Raw genomic sequence first — 14867 nt, forward strand, 5'->3', positions numbered from 1 at the left:
GTACAATGTAGTTTCTTCTTGTCGATCACTAGTACAATGTAGTTTCTTCTTGTCGATCACTTGTACAATGTAGTTTCTTCTTGTCGATCACTAGTACAATGTAGTTTTAGACTCTACTTCCCACCCCTTTCCCCATTATTCAGCAAATGTTGTTGGTTGGCGGCGGCATATAAATTCTTATTGAAGTAAAATATGTCCACCTTTTAAGCACATAATTGTGCAGAGAAACCCCCTTTTTCAGACCCCCAATTTAAGACTGTCCTTTCTAACTAGACCCTGCTTTTTCAATTTACTTCCATTTCAAGACTCCCTCCTTTTTAAGACCTGGTTTTCTCAAATCAAGCGAGGTCTTAAAGGGTGTGTTCCACTGCAGCAGATCTAAAGAAAATGTGGGTTTTTTACTTAACTATTAGTTTCTAAGACTCCACTTCCTTCTCCCCAACCTTGCTTCCCTCCCCTTCCTTCATTTTTCAGCAAATCTTTCTTTCTTTATTTGGTGTTTAACGTTGTTTTCAACCGTTCAAGGTTATATCGCGACGGGGAAAGGGGGGGAGAGATGGGATAGAGCCACTTGTTAATTGTTTCTTGTTCACAAAAGCACTAATCAAAAAATTGCTCCAGGGGCTTGCAACGTAGTACAATATATGACCTTACTGGGAGAATGCAAGTTTCCAGTACAAAGGACTTAACATTTCTTACATGTATGTATACTGCTTGACTAAAATCTTTACAAACATTGACTATATTCTATACAAGAAACACTTAACAAGGGTAAAAGGAGAAACAGAATCTGTTAGTCGCCTCTTACGACATGCTGGGGAGCATTGGGTAAATTCTTCCCCCTAACCCGCAGGGGGCTTTTCAGCAAATGTTGTGTGTTGGTGTATAATACTCATTTCAGCCAACTATTTCCACCAGTCAAGCAAGATAGGAGTTTTATTGACAGCTTTTTCATTCGACACTCAAGCAGGTTCTAGCTGCTCTTGCCAGGCCTGGCCTGATACCAAGGAAACTACAAGAAATGAGAGCAAACCTTTTCAGTATTGTGCACAAGACATTAACAAATATCACATTTCACATAATCTTTATCACTCTTTCAAAACAGATATCAAACATATGAGCACAATTTAAATGTTAAAATATTAATCTCAGCCAAAACACACATCTTCAGCACAGACTTTTTTTTTAATAAAATATATATTCCAGTCACACAAACACTTTTCAGCTGTCACTTGATCAATGGAATTTTTTCTTTACCTAAAACATATTTAGTCCAACCCCTTGCGCTGTTTCAGCCAAAAAGACATCACCTTGTCTTCCAAATGGCATTCAGTTTTATACCTTGTAATCCCCTTTCCCTTGCACCAACTCCTCCCCTCCCCCTCCTCCCCCCCCCTCCCCCTCCTCCCACTCCCCCCCCCCCCCCCCCCCCCCCCAACTTACCTTTTAACCCCAACAAATTTGACATCACTGTCAACAACAATAAGATCGGTTTAACTTCATGCTATGCTATACAACAATAAGATCGGTTTAACTTCATGCTATGCTATACAACAAGAAGATCGGTTTAACTTCATGCTATGCTATACAACAAGAAGATCAAATAACATACGCAAAAAGTTTCCAGTTCAGGCTCACCTTCAATCACCATCAAAAGCGAATCGCTGGTCACTTTTAAAAACACAAGGTTAGTCTCATCACTTTTCCCTCTCATCACTTTGGAAAAGTGAAACTTAAATATTCATGTTGCCTTCACCAAAAGCGCTAAGGTCGTCTTATTCTACAAGCAACTCTTTTCTTTTTCCACAACAAAATGCTCATTCTTATCTGACACAGGCCATTCAATTTGAACCATTGTTCGACAACGCGAAAAGAGAGCAGCTTGCGTCAGTCTCTCCTGCCAGTACATAACCTCTCCACAGCAAGCCCTTTGTAGTGCCTCCATCGTGGCGACAGGCGTGAACTGGGTACCGAAAGGCCCCAGGCTGAACTACAAGGACTCGGAGGAGGTTGGCCCCTAGACGTGTGGCATGCAGGCCCACCGGCGTGTGGATACGCCCTGGTGCCCACGAACCAACCCCCAACTATGGGTTAAATAGCCGGGCAGGACAGGCTCGTCAACCCTGGAAGGCAGCTGTCCTAGGAGAAGATCACTCCAAAATTAAAACGAGGGCAGAGGAGGCTCACTATCCCTGCAAGGAAACTCCTCTAGGAGAAGGACCACTCCAAATTTAAACCCACGTAGTCCCCCGAAGACGGAAGACATCGGCCATTAGGCGGGGAGCAGACCGGATGTCTACGCTTACTACGACAAATGATTGTGTCTACGTTGAACCATTGTTCTGGTAATATCTTGTCTTTAACATACTCAGTCGTATTTACTATTCCTGTTTAAATGGTCCTGGTGTAATAGCGCAAAGAGTGATACTTACAACAATCACAACGATTCTTACTATCAGTGATAATTACAAAGATTAACATAGAATTACTGACAACTAACATCACCGCCTTCTTTGTATTTGACACTTTTGACTCATCTCCTTGTATGTACGTAGCACCAAAAGCCTGAATGTTAATTATCTTAAAAGATCCTGCAGAAGTGATCTTTCTCATTTTAACTTTGGGTTCATATTTCCAGTTTGCATACGATCAACGAAAAGCTCTACTTTTATTATTTTCTCATGATATCATTTATTCAGAAACGCTCCTTGCAATTATCACCAACAGTAACAACGATCATTAAAATCGGTCATAATTATCACTTCTGGCAGCACTAGGCCATTATACAATCAGTCACTGTCACCAGGAGAGTCGTGCTGCTGCCTACCACCACCAACACCACCACCTCCACCACCACCACCAGCCTCATTGGCCCCAGCTGCTCGCCCTGCTCGGATCTGGTTGAGCGATGCGAGCACTCGCAGCATGAAGGCAGCTGGCACTGTGATGGTGTCACGAGTCTCTTCCAGCATGATCTGATTGCGTCGCATCACCTGGTAGGGAGAACATCATTGTGCGAGTTCTTTTGTAGTTAATGCAGGGTTCGTACAGATTTCTTTTCCAAAAATTCAAGGATTTTTCAAGGACTCTCAAGACCTTTAAAAAAAAAAAAATCAAGCACCCTCTTTCCTTTAAAGCGGGCATGCAATGTAACGCTTCCAGATCACGATTAAGTGTGAGGGGCACGAAAGGGACACTCTTTTGGTCTCCCCGCACCCAGATTTCAATGATAGAAGGGACTGTAGCTTATTGTTTAACTTTTGCTGTGCGATTTTCAAAGTAATGAAACCTTGCAAATCTCTACTGCGGGTGATTGCTCTGTAGTCGGTCAGCAACGTTTGGGTTTTTAAGGACTTTGAAGGACCTTGCCAAGTTTTCAAGGACTTTTAATGACTTGAAATTGACCCCTCCAAATCCAAGCACTTTCAAGGATTTCAAGCACCTGTACGAACCCTGTTAATGATATACATGCTGATACCTGCACAGCCTGGTAGTGACCTTACCATTAACTTTCTACTGCTGATATGTTCAAGGTCACAGAGACAAATTTCGTTCTTGACATTTTCTCTCACTTTCAACGCCCCCCAGATGCAGACGACAATTCATAGATTGAAATAGAACTTGAATTAAATGGAAGCAACAGAAGGCATTCTATAAAAGCCTACTGTTCAAGTGTGCATGGGAATCAATCAACAAAAGAAACGCATATATGCTAGGATATGCTAATCACATGACAAGTGTTAATTATTAAAACAAATTCCAAAATTTGTGAAAAATAGAATTTCCATTTCTGGGAAGCAGATTTGACGGGCGCAGTGGCGTGGTGGTAAGACGTCGGCCTCCTGATCGGGAGGTCGTGAGTTCAAATCCCGGTCGCTGCCGCCTGGTGGGTTAAGAGTGGAGATTTTTCCGATCTCCCAGGTCAACTTATGTGCAGACCTGCTAGTGACTTAACCCCCTTCGTGTGTACACGCAAGCATAAGACCAAGTGCGCACGGAAAAGATCCTGTAATCCATGTCAGAGTTCGGTGGGTTATAGAAACACGAAAATACCCACCATGCCTTCCCCGAAATCGGCGTATGCTGCCTGAATGGCGGGGTAAAAACGGTCATACACGTAAAAATCCACTCGTGCTAAAAACATGAGTGAACGTGGTAGTCTATAAGCCCATGAACGAAGAAGAAGAAGAAGGAAGCAGATTCACCCTTGACCTTGTACAATATCAGGACACTTACCTCTTCAGCAGCTTCACTGTCAAAACATGGTTCAGCCTCCAGGGGAGACCAGATCTTGACGTCATAGTCTATACCACTGGATGCCAACACTGAAAATACGCCCAAAACAAGAGTGAGATTTCTGTCTTCATAGTGAGCAAAGCATTTTCTGAACACCCACACATGCACACAAACACACATATACACCTACAAACACACACACACACACACACACACACACACATGTACGTAATTTTGTACGCATGCAGGCACGCGGGCATGCACCCACACAAGTATCCTCATCAAGATCAAAGGGATGTGGCTACAGACAATTCACAACATGACAATCGGCCTCAAGCAATATAATGAGCTGTGTTGTGTGGCAATCCCACAGAAACTGAGAAAGTGAAGAAACCCCCCCCCCCCCCCCCCCCCCGCATCCAAACCCACTTCCCCCCTCCCCCACACACACCGGCCCATACACACACATGTACACAGATTTCACCAGGATCAAACATGATGAGCTGTGTTAATTGTGTTGCAATCCCACAGAAAGTGAAGACACCTGTGCACGTCCAAACCCACCTTCCCCACCCCACACACACACACAGATCTCACCAGGGTCAAATGGATGTGGCTGCAGACAGTTGACGACGTGACGATCACCCTCTAGCAGCATGATGAGCTGTGTCGTGTCGCGGTCCCACAGAAAGATTCGTCCACAGTCAGATCCACTCATCACCACATTGTTTCCCCAAAAGTTGGCCTCCTTAATCTGTGGAGCAGGAACACATTGGCCATTTTTTCAACAGGGAGGGATTTGTCTTTATCTCCTTTTTCAGCAGAAAATAGTCAATCTGCCACTAAATTTCTTTTTCTTTCTTTCTTTTCTTTATTTGGTGTTTAACGTCGTTTTCAACCGTTCAAGGTTATATCGCGACGGGGAAAGGGGGGGGATGGGATAGAGCCACTTGTTAATTGTTTCTTGTTCACAAAAGCACTAATCAAAAAATTGCTCCAGGGGCTTGCAACGTAGTACAATATATTACCTTACTGGGAGAATGCAAGTTTCCAGTACAAAGGACTTAACATTTCTTACATACTGCTTGACTAAAATCTGTACAAACATTGACTATATTCTAAACAAGAAACACTTAACAAGGGTAAAAGGAACAAGTCGCGTAAGGCGAAAATACAATATTTAGTCAAGTAGCTGTCGAACTCACAGAATGAAACTGAACGCAACGCAACGCAGCAAGACCGTATACTCGTAGCATCGTCACTCCACCGCCCGTGGCAAAGGCAGTGCCCGTGGAATTGACAAGAAGAGCGGGGTATTCGTTGCGCTGAGAAGGATAGCACGCTTTTCTGTACCTCTCTTCGTTTTAACTTTCTGAGCGTGTTTTTAATCCAAACATATCATATCTATATATTTTTGGAATCAGGAACCGACAAGGATTAAGATGAAAGTGTTTTTAAATTGATTTCGAGAAAAAAAATTTGATAATAATTTTTATATATTTAATTTTCAGAGCTTGTTTTTAATCCGAATATAACATATTTATATGTTTTTGGAATCAGCAAATGATGGGGAATAAGATAAACGTAAATTTGGATCGTTTTATAAATTTTTATTGTTTTTTTTACAATTTTCAGATTTTTAATGACCAAAGTCATTAATTAATTTTTAAGCCACCAAGCTGAAATGCAATACCGAAGTCCGGGCTTTGTCGAAGATTACTTGACCAAAATTTCAACCAATTTGGTTGAAAAATGAGGGCGTGACAGTGCCGCCTCAACTTTCACGAAAAGCCGGATATGACGTCATCAAAGACATTTATCCAAAAAATGAAAAAAACGTTCGGGGATTTCATACCCAGGAACTCTCATGTCAAATTTCATAAAGATCGGTCCAGTAGTTTAGTCTGAATCGCTCTACACACACACACGCACACACGCACGCACATACACCACAACCCTCGTTTCGATTCCCCCTCGATGTTAAAATATTTAGTCAAAACTTGACTAAATATAAACAAGTCGCGTAAGGCGAAAATACAATATTTAGTCAAGTAACTGTCGAACTCACAGAATGAAACTGAACGCAACGCAACGCAGCAAGACCGTATACTCGTAGCATCGTCACTCCACCGCCCGTGGCAAAGGCAGTGCCCGTGGAATTGACAAGAAGAGCGGGGTATTCGTTGCGCTGAGAAGGATAGCACGCTTTTCTGTACCTCTCTTCGTTTTAACTTTCTGAGCGTGTTTTTAATCCAAACATATCATATCTATATATTTTTGGAATCAGGAACCGACAGGGAATAAGATGAAAGTGTTTTTAAATTGATTTCGACAATTTAATTTTGATAATAATTTTTATATATTTAATTTTCAGAGCTTGTTTTTAATCCGAATATAACATATTTATATGTTTTTGGAATCAGCAAATGATGGAGAATAAGATAAACGTAAATTTGGATCGTTTTATAAATTTTTATTTTTTTTTACAATTTTCAGATTTTTAATGACCAAAGTCATTAATTAATTTTTAAGCCATCAAGCTGAAATGCAATACCGAAGTCCGGGCTTCGTCGAAGATTACTTGACCAAAATTTCAACCAATTTGGTTGAAAAATGAGGGCGTGACAGTGCCGCCTCAACTTTCACGAAAAGCCGGATATGACGTCATCAAAGACATTTATCCAAAAAATGAAAAAAACGTTCGGGGATTTCATACCCAGGAACTCTCATGTCAAATTTCATAAAGATCGGTCCAGTAGTTTAGTCTGAATCGCTCTACACACACACACACGCACACACGCACGCACATACACCACGACCCTCGTTTCGATTCCCCCTCGATGTTAAAATATTTAGTCAAAACTTGACTAAATATAACAAGTCGCGTAAGGTGAAAATACAATATTTAGTCAAGTAGCTGTCGAACTCACAGAATGAAACTGAACGCAATGCCATTTTTCAGCAAGACCGTATACTCGTAGCATCGTCAGTCCACCGCTCATGGCAAAGGCAGTGAAATTTACAAGAAGAGCGGGGTAGTAGTTGCGCTAAGGATAGCACGCGTTTCTGTACCTCTCTTTGTTTTAACTTTCTGAGCGTGTTTTTAATCCAAACATATCATATCTATATGTTTTTGGAATCAGGAACCGACAAGGAATAAGATGAAAGTGTTTTTAAATTGATTTGGACAATTTAATTTTGATAATAATTTTTATATATTTAATTTTCAGAGCTTGTTTTTAATCCGAATATAACATATTTATATGTTTTTGGAATCAGCAAATGATGGAGAATAAGATAAACGTAAATTTGGATCGTTTTATACATTTTTATTTTTTTTTACAATTTTCCGATTTTTAATGACCAAAGTCATCAATTAATTTTTAAGCCACCAAGCTGAAATGCAATACCGAAGTCCGGGCTTCGTCGAAGACTACCTGACCAAAATTTCAACCAATTTGGTTGAAAAATGAGGGCGTGACAGTGCCGCCTCAACTTTCACGAAAAGCCGGATATGACGTCATCAAAGACATTTATCAAAAAAATGAAAAAAACGTTCGGGGATTTCATACCCAGGAACTCTCATGTCAAATTTCATAAAGATCGGTCCAGTAGTTTAGTCTGAATCGCTCTACACACACACACAGACACACAGACACACAGACACACAGACACATGCACATACACCACGACCCTCGTTTCGATTCCCCCTCCATGTTAAAATATTTAGTCAAAACTTGACTAAATATAAAAACAGAATTCGTTAGTCGCCTCTTACTGGGGAGCATCGGGTAAATTCTTCCCCCTAACCCGCGGGGGGTCAATCTGCCACTGAAAGCAGTCAAATCAACTCAAAAGTTGTGGGAGTTATGTTACACTGGTAGAGAAAACTCTGTCCCAACACAATTGTAGCCAGTAGGTCTCGGCATTTCAAGTGGTTAAATGCTGGAACATTTCTAGTTGACACGCACCCCAAAGACCAAAGTAATATCTTTGTGCATCGGAACTGGAGAAAATACTGATATATAACAAATAAATACAAAAATGTGTTCATACAACAACTCTGACCGTACCCATTTTGATTCCTTTGTGAGATTTTTTCAGATTCTGTCAAAGTGACAACCATAAAACCAAAAACGGAACCATAAGTAATGAAAACCTCATTGTACAAACCATGGTGCGACTGTTGCGGTGCCCTGTGAAAATTTTCTGTGGCGGTGGCTGAAAGACGGAGGCCATGGCCTGCTTCTCTCGCTCCTCCATGCGCCGTCTGTACATCGACTGCATGCACATTGCCGCGTAGTGACGTTGATCGTTTGAACTGGCACTGAAAACAAATTATCAAGTAAAAACATTAATTCCGACAGAGCCCAGAACTTCTTTCCAATCAAATTCTCCTCCTTCCAGCTCAAAGACTGAACTGTCATGATACTGTATTGGTTTGAAGGCAGTAACTAACAAAACACAAAACTAATTAAAGTTTAAAAACCAAGAGTTTTTCTCCAAGACTGCAGCATTACAAATCCGTATCATTTTATCTATAGTCATGAACATTACAATATCAGTTCTAAAAACTATGGGTTAAACACTGTACCGTACTTTCCGGGTCATAAGGCGCGACTTTTTTCCTCGAGTTTGACCCCTGCGTCTTGTATAACGAAGCGCCTAATCCGTGTATGAAATACGAAAAAAATCAAAGAGACCGCCTGAGTACCAGTCAAACAACTTGTGATAATGCATGTTTCAGCTACTAGGTACTACCCTGGCCAAGTTTCCTCTCAAGACATCAAAGAGACCGCCCCATAGGTTAAACTCGGTCACTGACCCCGGTGCAGGAAGTGTTTCCTCTCTCAGATCTATGACAGGGGAAACACCTCTCATAGCAAAAACTGGGTCATTGACCCCTGGGAAGAAGGTCAGTGTCTAAACAAGGCAACCCAGCTATCACAATGGACCTGCCTTTGATCTCCCGCACACATATTTCCACTCTGTATTCTTCCTTTGATGTGCGGCTTATTTTCATTCTTCGACCGTTTGTTACCGGTATACTTTTTTAATTTTGGTGCGCCCTATCGGCCCCCTGCGCCCAATGAGTGACTGGATTACAATTTTGTTTAAAAAGAAGGGGGTGCGCCTTATGCGCTGTAGCGCCTTGTAACCCGGAAAGTACGGTAACTTCCTTCAAGTGTGACAGACTCACTCAAAATCAGGAGTTACTTTAGAATGCTTGCAGTCCATCTGTTTCATTTGTTCCACTAACAATCACATTACAATCACAATAATTAAATTCCACTCTCAAAAACTGTTTCTAAACACATGACACACTTCTCCCACACTCCCACCTTACCCATAACTCCAGAAGGGAACGTTTCTTGGAGGCAGCCCCTCCCTCTCCCCCTCCTCTTCGTCTTCACTTTCCTCCTCATTCTCATTCAGCACAAGCTGGAAGTCTCCTGTCGGCGGGCCGCTGTGACCCACCCGTCGATGCCTGTCGCCCGCTCCGCTGGTGCCTGGAGTTGCTCCCCTTCGTGTCGAGGGAGGTGAAGAGGTTGGGAGTGCTTGTTCCTGACTGCCTTCGTCTGGTGGTGCAGTGGTATTTGGTGGTGGGGTTGTGGTGGTGGTGTCTGGTGGTTGGTTTTCTGCTGTGAGACGGAGGAAAGGCAATGAGAGATAAAAAATAAAATAAACTACAGTAAAGATCGAATGAGTAAATGTCAGCTCTGGTCAGCATTGTTTTGACCCGGACACAAATAATTCAATGATAGAAACCTAAAACTGTAGTACTTTCAAGTCTAAAGGTAGACAGACCTTCCTGGTAATGGACCCAGGGTACATGAAATTTCCAGTGTAAGAAATCACCACAACTAGCTATGAGTACTAAGTTTTTATTGTTATTAATTGCTTATTCATGCTCCGTTCATTAACAACCTGCGAGTCACCGTAAAAAAAGACACTTCACCTACATACCAGGTGAAATGAGCGCTTCTGCTAAAGTGTATAACGTTTCATGACAAGGTGCAAGCAATAGAGGACACACAGATACCAATCAGGGTCAAAATTAATAGCTGAGCTTTTTAAGGCCTGCTGCGCCGTGCTGTGCCTTCATGTATCGGACTGAGGACAGCACTGCAATGCGCTTGTGGCAGTTATCACTGAAACCACCTTACCAAGCGAGCTAAGGGTAGCAACTCCAGTAGAACCACTCCTTTTCACCAACTCAGTCATGAATGAACCCTGCCGTTTTGCACAATGCAAAACAATCTACAAGTTTTTTTCACCCACGAGTCACTTCTGGCCAGGAAATTGTTGTTTTTTCACAGATGTACATGGCTATACCTACCTGATTGCTGCTGGTGGCTGTCTGAACAAGATGTGTTCTCCTGTGATTGCTCCTGCTGTGGTGACGGTCTTGTCTCAGCCTCTGCTGTGCCTGGTGTAAACCACAATCATGTTAAAAAACATGACCTGACAAAATACAAACCACAATGGAAACAGTATGTTTTAGGAAGGGGAGTGAAGGTGGAATGGATTCTGCTCCGGCCAAGTCCCCTAAAATATAATTCTGCATTTGACATTTTGGGTATTGGGATCTGTTTTAAAGCCTCCAACAATTTGAGAAAAATTCTGGTCACAAAAGAGGGTTTTTGGTAATGTGTGTAAATTTACAAACATCAGATAAAACTTAGTCTCATGAAGGCAAACTATCAAATCTGAGGGTCTCACAATGCATGTTTCATTGTAGCCAACAGATCAAAAAGATCTATCTCTTTTTCCAGCAACTGCATATCGTCTTCAAACTGCACATCCATATACACAAGCTGTTTAAAACAGAGATAACACTATCAAGAGACACTCATTTAAAGCCTTTTAAAACCCAAAACAGCAGATACCAGATCTGACTGTATAATTCAAGGCCACCATCACCTTTAACAGATGGAGTCCCATCAATGTCGGGCGAAGCAGATAAACTTGCAGGCTGAACGTTTGTGGTCACAGACTCTGCCACTGCAGGCTGAACGTTTGTGGTCACAGACTCTGCCACTGCAGGCTGAACGTTTGTCGTCACAGACTCTGCCAATGCAGGCTGAACGTTTGTGGTCACAGACTCTGCCACTGCAGGCTGAACGTTTGTGGTCACAGACTCTGCCACTGCAGGCTGATTGTGTGAGACGGAGGAAGAGGGAGGTTGCGTTATTTGGCCATGGGGCGGGTCCATGATGTCAAAGCTGGTGTAGGCCACATGGATTGTGCTGGCCGTGGTACCTGGAAAAGACAGTTGCTACACTCATTCCGGAGATTTGAGAAACAAAGGTAAGTAAGCGCTTGTATTGAGGCTGATTCTGACACAATGGTAAGCGCTTGTATTGAGGCTGATTCTGACACAATGGTAAGCGTTGTATTGAGGCTGATTCTGACACAATGGTAAGTGCTTGTATTGAGGCTGATTCTGACACAATGGTAAGCGCTTGTATTGAGGCTGATTCTGACACAATGGTAAGCGTTGTATTGAGGCTGATTCTGACACAATGGTAAGCGCTTGTATTGAGGCTGATTCTGACACAATGGTAAGCGCTTGTATTGAGGCTGATTCTGACACAATGGTAAGCGTTGTATTGAGGCTGATTCTGACACAATGGTAAGCGCTTGTATTGAGGCTGATTCTGACACAATGGTAAGCGCTTGTATTGAGGCTGATTCTGACACAATGGTAAGCGTTGTATTGAGGCTGATTCTGACACAATGGTAAGCGCTTGTATTGAGGCTGATTCTGACACAATGGTAAGCGCTTGTATTGAGGCTGATTCTGACACAATGGTAAGCGTTGTATTGAGGCTGATTCTGACACAATGGTAAGCGCTTGTATTGAGGCTGATTCTGACACAATGGTAAGTGCTTGTATTGAGGCTGATTCTGACACAATGGTAAGCGCTTGTATTGAGGCTGATTCTGACACAATGGTAAGCGTTGTATTGAGGCTGATTCTGACACAATGGTAAGTGCTTGTATTGAGGCTGATTCTGACACAATGGTAAGCGCTTGTATTGAGGCTGATTCTGACACAATGGTAAGCGTTGTATTGAGGCTGATTCTGACACAATGGTAAGCGCTTGTATTGAGGCTGATTCTGACACAATGGTAAGCGCTTGTATTGAGGCTGATTCTGACACAATGGTAAGCGTTGTATTGAGGCTGATTCTGACACAATGGTAAGCGCTTGTATTGAGGCTGATTCTGACACAATGGTAAGCGCTTGTATTGAGGCTGATTCTGACACAATGGTAAGTGCTTGTATTGAGGCTGATTCTGACACAATGGTAAGCGCTTGTATTGAGGCTGATTCTGACACAATGGTAAGCGCTTGTATTGAGGCTGATTCTGACACAATGGTAAGCGTTGTATTGAGGCTGATTCTGACACAATGGTAAGCGTTGTATTGAGGCTGATTCTGACACAATGGTAAGCGCTCTAAGTGCGACATGTGCAATAGAGTAAGTGAGAGTGCTGCCGAAACCAATCTCCTGGCACCTGAGAGAATAACAAGGATTGAAATGAACAAGCGACTTACATCCTCAAAATTCATTTGGGAGAGCTTCTGGCTTCTGTCACTTCATAATGGGGTTATGTATCTCAGCAGCAAGTTTTGACTTGAGTCAGCTAAACATTCACACATCTTCTTTTCAAGTGTCTTGCCAAGTTTCAATAAATAAATGTCCAGATAAAGATGTAGTGTTGCAATGTTTGTGGCGTATTAATTGTCTTTTAGCTACTGCTGCCTTGGGACCACAGCAAATGTCAACCAAAATGGGTTGAACTAGAAAACAGATTTACGTTGAGATCAGCAAAAATCTATCTGAGAAACAAAGGGAGGTAAGCGCTCTAAATGCATACGACATGTGCAACAGAGAAAGTGAGAAATATGCAGAAAAAAAGTATAAAGTAAATTTGACTAAACTTAAAAATTTTAGGCAGCTAAAAATAAATATACAGCTAATGCTTCTCTGCATCTTCATCAAGTGAAGTCAAAAATGTTTGCCCAGGAAAAGAACTGAACATCAAACAACAAACAGCACAGCCAGTTTCACAAGATGTCAAATCTGCAATTATTTCAAATTAGAAATAAGCTGCTAGACTCATTCCTTGTACAGTGGGAACCCCCACCCCACACTTTAAGACTCCCTCCTTTTTAAGACCTCGTTTCATCCGGTTTTTGGAGGTCTTAAAAGGGGGGTTCCACTGTATAAACAGCAAACTTACCTTCCTCTGAGTAGTGAAGACTGATGACTGGTTCCAGCCTTGTGGTTGGTGCTGACGTCCCTTGACTAGAAACTCTGGGACTGGAGGAAACCGCAGCACTCTGGTTATTACTGGCACTTATCACTTGACCACTAGCGCCCCTGGTACCAGTGTTGACACCTGTACTTGCACTGGTGTCAATATCTGTACCGGTACCAGTTTCAGTAACAATACCAGCACTGGTATCTGTTCCAGTGACTGTGCTGGTACTGGTACCGGTATGGCCACTGTTTGAGATTTCTGTACACTGTTGAACATGAGAGTCTGTTTCTCCGGTGGGTGAACTGACTGCATAGTGTGTGTCCTGTAGGCTGTCTGTGTTCTCAGGGTGTGACTGACTTTGAGGCACTGGCTGGTGCTTTTGCGAAGACGTGGCAAGGTTGGATTGGCTGTTCTCTTTCTCACAAATTTCTCCTTTTGCTTTGCTAGCAGATGACTCTGTCACTTTAGCTGCTTCCTTTGTGTCATTTACAGGATCACAGTTGTCTGAAGTGTCTGAGCTACCAACATTTCCAGCAACAATGTTGTCCAAGTTTTTGCGGTCTGACGTTTCTGACACAAACGTTCGACTGTCATGGGTATCACAGAATGATTGAGATTCATTTTGAAGTTTGGCTTCTCTGTCTTTTTCCTCACTCAAACCCGTCTCCCTCTCACTCCCAACAATTCCCTCCCTGTTTCCACCCTCTCTCCCTTCCCCTGCTTTGCTAGCTTTGCTTGGAGAGGCAGTGACAGAGTCGCTAGCGCCTAAACTTTTTTCTGTGCACGCGGAAGCTTTTTCTGACGATTGGACAGACGCAGATCCTTCGGGTTGTTCTTCAGCACGTCGTGGATCATCTCCTTCTGCAAGAGTGCCTCTCCCATCAGGGTTCGCAGGGGGAAGCAACTCTCCTCGTTGGTCTGACCCTCCCTCAGGGTTATCTGCCCTGGAGTCTTGCTGACTCATAGTGACTCCTCCAGCCCCTCCCCCTCCTTGTTCAGAATCTTGCCCTGTTCTGTCCTCTCCTTCTTGCTGATTTCTCGACTCTGCAGCCCCTGCCATGTCTGCTCCTGGATCTTGGGGTGGGTTGTCTCCCTCTCCCGGTTGACCAGGGACCCCTTCAGGCTCGTCTCCCCTGCGTCGCAAACTGCCGTCCAGCCAGCGAGTCAGCATGTCGGACATGCGCTGCATTAGGTTGTTTTGTGGTGTACCGTCTGGATAAAAAAACAGACATTTTTTCGTAAAATTCCTTCATACACTCTGACGAAGCAGAACTTTTTTTTTATATGATACTTTGCAAATTTGATCTGATTGATCCATAACCTTCTCAACATTTTGGTGAATGCACTTTCTAGCA

At 42.7% G+C, this 14867-nt stretch overlaps 1 protein-coding gene across 3 annotated transcripts in view; it reads right to left on the minus strand.

The window, feature by feature from the left end:
- Positions 1–1437: 1437 nt before the first annotated feature.
- LOC138963185 (DDB1- and CUL4-associated factor 6-like) overlaps positions 1438–14867 on the minus strand; it is a 22613-nt gene continuing 9183 nt past the window's right edge. For 2 of the 3 annotated variants that reach the window (XM_070335223.1, XM_070335221.1), the window contains exons 11-18: positions 13492–14724; positions 11161–11499; positions 10577–10666; positions 9584–9878; positions 8410–8563; positions 4834–4990; positions 4237–4325; positions 1438–2993 (exon numbers count right to left, since the gene is read on the minus strand). In XM_070335223.1, coding sequence (XP_070191324.1) covers positions 2790–2993; positions 4237–4325; positions 4834–4990; positions 8410–8563; positions 9584–9878; positions 10577–10666; positions 11161–11499; positions 13492–14724 — 2561 coding nt within the window. In that variant the 3' untranslated portion in view covers positions 1438–2789. The remainder of the gene's footprint in view (positions 2994–4236; positions 4326–4833; positions 4991–8409; positions 8564–9583; positions 9879–10576; positions 10667–11160; positions 11500–13491; positions 14725–14867) is intronic. The other variant, XM_070335222.1, reaches the window with a different exon arrangement.

This window comes from Littorina saxatilis, linkage group LG3 (genome assembly GCF_037325665.1).
Source record: "Littorina saxatilis isolate snail1 linkage group LG3, US_GU_Lsax_2.0, whole genome shotgun sequence".
In the NCBI taxonomy this organism is placed as follows: domain Eukaryota; kingdom Metazoa; phylum Mollusca; class Gastropoda; order Littorinimorpha; family Littorinidae; genus Littorina; species Littorina saxatilis.